General features: G+C 44.7%; 1 protein-coding gene across 1 annotated transcript in view; it reads right to left on the minus strand.

Moving 5' to 3' along the window:
* The window catches only part of LOC119377899 (casein kinase II subunit beta-like), a 31,210-nt gene extending 21,112 nt beyond the window's left edge, over positions 1-10,098 (minus strand). Inside the window, 6 exon segments of the mRNA XM_037647190.2 lie at positions 2,608-2,622; positions 2,625-2,682; positions 5,914-6,029; positions 8,394-8,496; positions 9,564-9,652; positions 9,988-10,098. Coding sequence (XP_037503118.1) covers positions 2,608-2,622; positions 2,625-2,682; positions 5,914-6,029; positions 8,394-8,496; positions 9,564-9,635 — 364 coding nt within the window. The 5' untranslated portion in view covers positions 9,636-9,652; positions 9,988-10,098.
* Positions 10,099-10,706: the final 608 nt, after the last annotated feature.

The following is a 10,706-nucleotide window of genomic DNA, read 5'->3' on the forward strand; positions in this document are numbered from 1 at the left end:
TCTTCCGGTGTCCTATCTTCCTTGGCAGGAAAAACTGTCTAGGGGATGCAACTTTTCTTTTCAGTCAGCCTTATCGTCATCATTAATACGCGGTAGGTTTTTTAACATATTTGTGTGATTGTTTTCCCATGGAGGATGGAAAAGAATGTGGTTTTTCCGGTTGTCATTCCGCACGTGGTTGTGTTGGTGTCGTGTCGAGTGTTTTGAGCTGTGTGCGCGTCACATGTTCCCTGCTGTTGCGGTTGCTCAGTAGCACTCAGTTAACGTGCACGTCCTGAAACATGCGGGTTCGATCGCAGCCGCGGCGATAGTGTTTCGATGGAGGTAAAATGCTGGAGGCTCGCATAGTGTGTGATGTCAGTGCAGGTTAAGAACCCCAGACTGCATCGTTAAATCTCACCAAACAGACGAGACGTTGCGTGCATCTTTTTGCGACCTACATCAAGTTTTGTTAGCTTGGTGCCATGGAACCACCAACTATGCTGCCCGCAACGGTCGGCGGCAGTGATTGCCAAAGCACTGTGTTGTTACCGTAGCCCAAATACAACCAAATCTGTTTGTCCCCAAGCACAGCATGAAGCAGGGCATCATTGGGGGTCTTTCTAGGCTGTTCTAATCCAAATAAACTCATTTCATGTCTTAACCATTTTTCGGACTGTTCGATTTTCAGACTATTTCGCAGACCCTGCAAGGTCCGGAAAATCGGTCGGAGACTGTATTTCTAAGCAGGAAATAAACGAAACTCCTTTTGCCCTGCAATATTGGTCTGGTTTTGCAATGTAGCTGGCACCTCTGGCTGGTAGACGTAGAACTGGCGATGAGGATTCTGGTGCGTCAAAGAGGCCCGTGCACAATGATTTCTCAGAATGAACCACCACTAGCCATGGCCCACAGGCTACTGGAATCCTAAGATGAAAAAGATAAATTGTGGGTGTACTTATTGAAGGTTGAGGCTCAGCCTGAAGTGAATGGTGTGAAAGACTACTAAGATAAGAGAGCCCTGCTGACAGCTATGCTTGAAGCAAACATGACAAATTTTTAATGGAAAAGTGGCACCACGGAAGCCTGAAACCCTGACCTGCGAAGCAGCTACTATGAATCGTTGCCGAATGAAATTTCTGAAGTTTCAATTCTTTCATTGTGTGAAGAAGGGGAATCGGTACATGCATCAATGTGACAATACAACAGATGGCACAGAATTGGAATTATTGCGACAGCAATTATATGATACTCCAGGCGCATTTTTGTCGTTGCCTTCGGCATCATGTTCAGTATAAAGTTCGAACTGATAATACGCACTGCACTTCACATGTTCTATGTGTTCTATGTGTAGTGAAAGTATGGGGGCGCTGATGGTCGCGGCTCAAGCAGAGATGAAACATGCCGGGCTAGCCACTTACGCCGCAAGAAGGGCATATGGAGAGGTAGCAGTGGGGGTTGAGCGTCTCCAGTAGGAAATCCATACTTTGACCGGGCAGACGTGGTCTTTAACTGTTGGCGCCGCCATATAGGTATTTAGGGGGATCCGCAGACGGCCCATACCTTTGCAAGAGTTATGTTTTCATCATGAAGTTTGTGTCGAAGCCCTACACAGCACGACGGTCGCTTCACTCGCTGCAGCAACAGCCGTGTTTCCTACACCAGGTCACATGCTAAAGCAGCGAGTTGCTAGTCTTACTTCGTATAACATTCCAAGTTGTTGCTATCGCATTAATTGCTTTGCCCTTGCAGCGAAGGTGTTACTTTTTTTTTCTAAATGCTGGGCAGAATAAAGTGGTGGTACTGTGTATGGCATCAAGTCTAGGAATGTGCAGGTGCAGCGTAGCAAGAAAAGATCTCAATCTGTATGTATCTTTAATTAGTACCAGGTGCCATACTGCCTATTGCTTTTTTTAAATAAAGGTGAGGTGTCACATGCATTAGCAGATTAAAAAGGCATGCCCACTGGATTCTGGAGGGGCAGAGAATGAGTCACTATGTTATTTGACACCCCACTTTGCTAAGAGGGGCTCATGGAGGAGGGCAGATACGGGAGATTGCCTGTATATACTTGGGACTCTTCGGAGTATGTGCACATTATAAAAACAAAGTACTATATAAAGGTAGCCTTGCAGGGCAGTTTGTATCTCGGTGTACCACTGGGACCAAACCACAAATGCAACTCATCTGCAGAAATGGCAGAGCAAGAAAAGGTAGAATGGTTGCTGCAGATGGTGCTACCTTTACTCACATAATGTTGCAACAAACATTTTCAGATTTAATCAGAAGAGAGTACAGCTGCACAACACAAATAGTGCTGCACGATACCTACTGCCGAATGTCATGCCTGAATAAAATTAAGCGATTGATCAGGTTTCTCTGAGAGTATCTGGCTCTCTCAGTGATGGTGTATACATCGCTCCATATGCTTATGTTCACAATGGATGGAATGGAAGTTATCACATTATTGATTCAGTATTTCATCTGATCCTGCACATGTAACACGAACTTGTGAATAACTGAATTAAATTCAAGGATTGAACAGAACAAAAATATTCAATAGTTATTTAAAAGTATTGCACAACTGCACACCAGCTCAAACTATCCAAAACTATGGGTCTAACTCACCAATTGGGAGCATTGCTGACTTTCACAGTACACCCTGGGACAGTAACCAAAGTCTCCATTTTGGTACTTCTCAATCTGTGTAAAAGGTCAGACGCAGCATAAGACACTAAGCTCTGAGATGGCTACCACAAACAAACCAAAACAGACCAGTCCTTAGAAGCACCTTATGCACCAAATTCTGCTCCCACAGTGTTGTCACATGCTAGTAAGCACAGCTAGCACCATCTAGGCATGGTAATGGAAAACTATAGTTTTCATTAACAGGTTCTAAAGCAAGAAAAAACAATGGTTGCTTGTCTGCCTAATAGAGGGGGCCACCCTAGATTCTCAGAAGATGCCAGCTTCTACTCGTGACACCAGGTGAATGAAAAAACAGTACACCTATAAACCTCCATAGGTGCTGAAGCATGCAAGAAGTGGACTATGGCAGGCACCTTGTGGCTGTACTGAAGTTAGCTGAAAGAAGCAGATGCATCGGGCTTGCATATGCGGCTTGCGGCTGCCATTTTCATCCTTTATGCATAAAGGGCCCTCCAACACTTTAAAGGCCCTACTTTTTATTTCTGGGTTGTGTAGACCGATGGCTGGGGATAATATTAGCATAGGTTAAGCCCCATATCAGATTGATTTAGTTTTAATCACGCAATAAAGTCACTACATCGCTGCCGACCACATCAGCACGTAGTGGCGCTTGCCAGAACTATTGTGGGCGGAATGACTGAGAAGAGCGCAAGCCTATGACTGGATAAGTGTAACGTTAAAAGAGATTGTGGCTTGGCATCAGAGCTGAGATTACTATAGAACACGTTTTCTTTTCTGTACTTTTTCATTGAACCCCGAAAAGACGCCATGGCAACAAGAAAGATCACTACAACTACAAAGCACGACAGATGCGCTGGCTGCCATTTTGCCTCTGGATTTCTTGCTTGCATGGGTCAGATGTCCATACAAAAGGCTTCTCTCCCCTCCTCTTGCTCCTGTATGTTTGTGAGCTGCCTCTTTCCGCACATGCGGTGCACTCTTGATTGTTGTTGAAGCAGTACAAATAATCCCCTTCAGTGAATTGATGCCGCTGCACCCTTTTAGTTATTTGGGCAGCTTACTGAACAACCCGCGAAACAACTTTGCGCAGTCCCAGGATGCTCAACTGGTAGGGGCAATCGTGCTTCACTGCCCTTGTCGATCCACACATTCCCTTCTAAGACAGAGGAGCGAGTGATACGGAGTGTCGTTGCAAGGAATGGCAGACAAAGAGTCGCATCGAAGCAGTAGTGCCTGCTCAAATTCTGACAAGTCAGATGTCAGGCACCACGTTTGTTACTATTGCAACGGCATCAACAATACGTTGGACAGGGGAAGCAACGATAGATGTCTGCATGTCTAGTGGGCCGTGAATGCTCCTGGGCAAACCAAGTCAGAACCTGCAACCACTGCAAGGTGTTGCCCTGTAGAGCAAAGCCGGCTGCTCGCGTGCTCTACACTGACATAGACGGGACTGTACACCCTATTTACAGAATTGACAACAGCCTTTATATACCTCCAAGAAACAAAGGATGTGAAAAGTAACATCAAGTGCCCTTCACGAGCTGCATCACAGGAGTATAGACATTCTGGGCTGCAGCAGTTTCTACATGGGCCAAACAGGATGCTGCCTCGCTGACTGCCTCTGAGAGCACGCCAACAAAGTTAAACAGAAGTATGGCAGCAATTTAGCCTTACATTGCACGTCATGTAAGTGCAAACTGGATTTCAATCTAGTCACCATCATGGAAAGGCATGAGCATCAGCGCACATGCAACGTTGAGGCCTTTTGTCACTGTTAAGCGTGGCCCTTTAAGTGCCAGTTCAATCCAACTATACTTGACAAGAAAACCAGATATTTAAAGGGGCCCTCCAACACTTTTTGGACATGGTGAGAAAACACTGCCGATTGGTAGTCGAGGCTCCTGTGAACACGTGAGCCAAATATTATAGCACTACACGTGAGAATGAACTTACAATTACGTTCCAAAGGCAGCTAGAAATCGCCCACTCTTCTTTCGGCTAATTCAGTGATAGACCGGCCCGACTACATCATAGATGGAGAGACACAGCCACTGGCTGATCTGATGATTCGTTTGCTGCATAGTTAAGTGCTCGCCACAAAGTGCTGCCATGTACCTACACCAAGCTCTATGGTGCTAGAATTACACCAGCGTGCTCGTGATCATGATGATCACTCTGAAAGTGAGTAGGTGCGTTGAAAGAAAAAAAAGAAAAAGTGCTCAAGGTCATGAAGCATGTTGACGTAGCTTCTGGCCCCTTTGTCGTCACCCCGTGTAGCTATCAGTGCGCTTGTTGGGAGAAAAGGATAGAGAAGGCGCTTAAAGCATGCAACAAATCCCTAGAACTCTGCTCGTACTTATGGATTAAAAAATTTTTTGCGGCAATAGATTCACGAGGCAATGAATTCAGATAGTGAGGTCAGTTGATTACTTGGAAAAATGTTGCAGGGCCTCTTTAAAGGAGTACTGACACGATTTTGAAGTGCAACAAAACGGACGTTTTTGGTTTCCTTGGCATGTAGTGTTAACGCTCTCCCACACACGCATCCGGGAAACACGTATAAATATTTAAGTTTGATTTTCAAAGTTTTCATCTCCCAGCATCTGCAAGGCAGCTTCACCGCATGCAGAGCCCTATGACGTTTCAAGTCGGCTCACTTGGTTTGCGAAATCTGGGTCCTGCATGCAGCCTAAATCACAGAAATCGCTGTCGGAGGCACTGGACGACAGTTCACTCATCATGAACCACGTTCGACTGACAGCAAAGGACAGCAGGTGCATATTTCGTGGGTTGCTGTCTGCCCGTGACGTCACGGGCCGACTTGACACGTCACTACGAAGCCGCCCTCGATCGAAACCGAAACCGAAACTGCTGGTTGAAAGAAGCGGTATTAAAAATATATGTAATGCATCCCCAGGCACCAAGACACTCTTTTTAGGGTTATCGACACCCGTGCTTTCATTTAGAGCAACAATCCGAAAAATTTTAAAATTCATGTCAGTACTCCTTTAACACCTTTCTGCCTTCGCATGCCAGGAACCATAAGCCATTCACTTTTCTATGCTTGCCCCGTGTTCTTTTTTCACTGCCATTTCTGCCTACACATTTCACGCTCACCAATTCAACTTTTGTTGTAAGTCAGTGCCTGTGTCATGTGTACCGTTAATATGTGCCTCCGTTCTTGGCTGTTTACAGTGTACTATGTGTTTGTATCAACAAGACTGGCTAACCATCATTTTGAAGGGAAACTGATGCACTTACCATGAGAGCAATGCCTCGGTTTGTGAGAATGTAACGGGCATGGATGAGGCCATAGAGCATCTCCGCAGCCTGCTCTATTAGATCACTCTGATTGGGGTTGTCGTCCAGTTCGTCATCTGGTACAAGAAAGCAGGAACGAGGCTTGACATACTCTCACAAATTATCATAAAATGATGCGCTATTAACCACCGAAGTAACTGCTACGTGACATGAACCATAACACAAACCGTAACATTTCAAGCTTCATTATTTCCTAGGGCTGCCAGAGACTGAAATGGCCTGCCCCACAATGCTGCTGCCATCACAAGTCACTTGGAATTTCTGGACACTGTGCAAACTTCTATCTCACCTTAACACCCGCTTTTATTGTGTAAACGTACTAACCAACCCTTATTAATAACCCAAACAGGATCTTCAAGGTAATAAAATGAAGTCGCATGATTTTTTTAACCTGATATACAGTTGTGCGCACCAGAAAGCTTGCTTCTTGGAAGAAATGACAATGCATTAACTATACTCAATATGGACAATTAACTACTGGGCACTCAAAATACTGATGTGGTGGTGCCAAAGGCAACAAACTGATTTTACTACACCTTTGTAGGATTACTGAACGGCTACACTGCCACTCCCCACTTGCTACCATGGCTACAAGTCACTGGCTAACACTCCGAAGATCACACGCACAGAAATACCCAATAAAGTAGATGGGGGAATGACTACTGTGGTAGCTCAATGGTAGAGCATCAGATGCACAATGAAAGTTGTGGGTTTGGTCCCCACCAATGTTAAGTAGTTTTCCAGCGAATGCTGTTATGAGATCACAACAACAGCCGATTTTGGTGCTGTAGTTGTCCGCCATTGCCGCCGGTGTCCGTACCGCTATCGCGTGCAATAAGAAAAAATAAATGACAGAAAATATCTAGCATTGGACGGGATTTGAACCCGGGCCCTCTGCGTGGCATTCTAGTATTGTACCACAGAGCCACGCCGGTGCTTCAAACTTCTTCACAAAACGACCCCATGCAGGCATCACATCGGGCAAGGAATCGCGTTAACATGCAATATAGCGTGGTAGAAGATTAAAATAACAACCAGGCATCACACAATGTGAACTGCACAATGAGTGGGTCGTTGAATGCTTCCAACCCATTACGAAGGCCTCAGCCATAATTCTTCATTACCATCAGCCACTGCACAAACAAAGTGGACATAATGCCTTACTGATGTGTCGCGAGTACCACGCTCCTCCGCCTAATGATAAATAATGGCACAGTGGGTGCTTCCCTACATCTTAAGAATTGTGGTGATTTATGGCGTAGTGGGTACCTTGCAAGTGTACTTGTATTAGTTGCCCAAGAGAGTTTACAACAGACTAGAACGGCCACTCTTCCAGCTTTCGCTGTGACTGTGCAGCGTGCTCCGCGCAAGCCTGGAGATTTTTTCGTTTAATTAATTTCCAGTCATGTCATAGTTGCAACACTACAGGTAAAAGCTACATATAATACCTCCTACGGTGATCCTTGGCTTTATTGCCTGTTGGCTTCACTAGGTTGTGTCTAATAAAGAACAAGCCTTTGATCACTTTCTCTTCTTTTGATATAACTTGCAAAAAAAGAAAGTTTCCTGAAAAGCGCATCAAGTGTTTACAATGTTATTCTTTCAAAAAATTACTGCGTAAAAATCTGTTTGAAGGACTTAAGAAAATTGAAATATTATGAGCATGTTTACTTTCCCTGTATCCCATAAACTCATTCATGGTGGCTAATACCCTGTCACGGACAGCCTTAACAGCGGTTAGAGGTAGCTACACTGCAGACGTTACCGCAGTTAGTCTCCTAACCATGGTTATCGCAAACTGAGCTAGGGTAGCGGAGGTTTAGAAGTGCTGTATCGTACCACAAAACTTGCCAAGGGTGCCCAAACCTTGCTGACCACATGACCAGCCCATGATTTAGTCTGCTTGCTCAACTGAGCTAAATGAGCCTGTGTAGCAATGGCAAACCCGCGTTAGCGTTAACTGCGATTAATCTTGTTAACCACAGTTAAGCATAACCGTAGTTAAAGCTGCCCGTGTGACAAAGGTATAACGCACCAGAAGCCAACAAAGGAGCAGACAAGTCGGTTAAGATGCAATTACAATTTCTACTTCCACATTTCCTAGAAAACTTGGAAATGTTCTCCGTCCATGTTTGAACTTTCCTGTTCCCTATAATTCGGAAACACCCTTATGCTCCGTTATGGATGTAAAATGTGATCCATTGCATTCTCAAGGAGCCAAAAAGCGAGGGCTGGTAAAGCCAAAGAAGACAGCTAAAATTTCACTGCTGCATGTAATGGTGTTATGTCTGGCTTGCGTGTCCACAGACCAAGAACACCCTCTCATTTAAAGAAACTGAGCACTTCAGCATGGCCTTGTAGCCCAGTAAAGGACGTCCTTTGCAGAACAGAACACATGAGCACCAATTCCAATGACATACCTGGCTCAAGGTCCAGAATCATGTCCAATGCTTGCCTGTAGTGAGGTACCTGCTCACTGAGCCCAGTCAAGTTGAACTTGTCTTGAATGTAGTCTTCATCAACCTGTAAGTGACACCACATACACGCAGACAGAAAACTAAATTTTACATTTCCTTGATGCCTGTCAAAGATATGGCTCGTCTATACAACAGCAAGTCAGGATAAAACCAACTATAAAAGGACTACCAATTGACCAAAATGTTTAATGAGATGATGAAGAAAGGCAATGAAGAGGAAGTGTTTTTTACTTGCAGAATCAAACAATGTTAGGCACCCAATAAAGCACTACGATTCTAAATCTGCATAGAAGGTCACATGAAACTGCATGCAGCGACACACTACTGTGATCCAAAATTGATATATGCATGCTAGCTACCATTAAGTGCATCCCAATTTTTTGTTTCCATGTGTTTTGTTAGCATTCACAACTAATTCATATTACAGGTCCACAGCTGTTAGGAAAGATGACAGCACAAGAACATGCATAGGCATGATCAAAATGAGAGCTGAACTCCAGCACAGCCACACACGTAGCAGCAAGAGTTCCCCACGCAAATAGGCAGAGTGAGTTTGCGTTCTCAACGTGACAGTTGCTGGTCCACAGACGGTTTTGACATGGTGTTGAGCAGACGATAAGCCAGTTGCTAGGTGTGGTTGTTATTTTAACTGTTTTCCCGGATATTACCTCACAATTACGTGTTTTGTCCATGAAGAGTTGCAGTCGCAGTCGAAATTTAGAACTAACCAAGGCTTCTTTCCATAAAAGGCCGCGCTCTGTGCTCCAAACTATTAATCTTGTTCATTCTAGTCATTTTTATGATGTAGGATGACTTATCAATGTGCAATATCTCTTCCCTGGTTGAAAGATGCAGTGACATAGTTGTCAGAGAGTGCAGTTTGACAATGAATAATTGTTAGTTCAATCATCGGTCTAAGACCTTTTCTTTTCCCTCCTTGCCTGAGCTGAAGCATTACGAGCAAATTAACATGATCAGCCTAATTGAAGGCAGGTCTACGATAAATAACGGTAGAACCACTGACTGTACAGGCGACAAGACTATCGAACAACTCTACAACAGCAGTGTTCTGCCTGCCAACAGCAGTAACGAGGTTGCCGGTCGCACGCTTACCTCGCAAAAGAACTCGTTCCCTCGTAGTCCGCAGAACCAGGATATCCACGATACTTCCTCGGAAGAACTCATTGTCTCCGACAGCTTACCTGAACCGAATAGCAAAGGTACAGCCACGTTGAAATGAACTGCTTATTCGCCTCAAGTTATGTCATATGAACGAACGTTCACAGAAGATCGTAAGCACGTTTATCGCAGCAATGTTATCAACCACACGCAACTATCATGCGCTAATACGAATAATCAGAAACTTCGAATAGTAGTGAGCATTTAAATTAAATCTACAGTCATTCTTTAAAAAAAAAAACGAGATGGTGTGCTCACGTCTCGGTAAACGACACCCTGAAGAACACTCGTTCGGTATCGTAATTAGTATCAACGCTAAAGTGTCCCACTCAATTTCGTTTAGTTTTTGGCAGCTCACCGACTTCTCAAGAAATCAGGCGACGAGAGAAAAGCTTAGCAGAGATATATTGCCAATCGAGGAATAACTCCAACGGCTCGGAACAACTACCGAGCACCGCGGTCTACGGGTCTACGGGCTGTCAAGGAAAGCACACACTAGCGTCGACGCGTCGACGCTTCCTTGACAATGGCGCAAGTGATATGCTGTGAATACGATAAGCTAATGTTCCTCACAAACAATTGTATATGTTATTTTAATATATTGATGACATTTTATTGTGATTTGAGGACTATATGTTTGTGTAATAAATTGTGTGAGAAATTTGCAGATATAGTCCTCGTGCGCTCAGTTGATGGCGCCACCGCTCTCCCGAGTGCGCAGCGCCAATGCGGCCCTTCGCGCATTTTGTCCCTGTTCTCCTCCGGCGCGTACCTCGAAGTTGTGTGTGGCGAACGTCGATGCGTGAAAATGTGAACGCAAAACAAGCCCTGCTTGCTTTTTTTGCGGCTACGGACGGATAGCAAACGTTCAGGAATACTTCAAACAAGTAGTTCGCTTCGGCGTGGCGACTTGTACGCCGCTAATCACGTTTACTGCGTGAGGTAAGAACTCCAAGTGCCGTCGGTCCGTCGAAAATATTCGGAAAATGCGTCGCACAAATAAAAAGCGTAGAGTACGACGAGCGTTTACAAGCGAGTAAACTTTTTTCTTGGCGTACGATAGAGAATACTTTTTAT

Source organism: Rhipicephalus sanguineus, unplaced genomic scaffold, assembly GCF_013339695.2.
Source record: "Rhipicephalus sanguineus isolate Rsan-2018 unplaced genomic scaffold, BIME_Rsan_1.4 Seq609, whole genome shotgun sequence".
In the NCBI taxonomy this organism is placed as follows: Eukaryota; Metazoa; Arthropoda; class Arachnida; order Ixodida; family Ixodidae; genus Rhipicephalus; species Rhipicephalus sanguineus.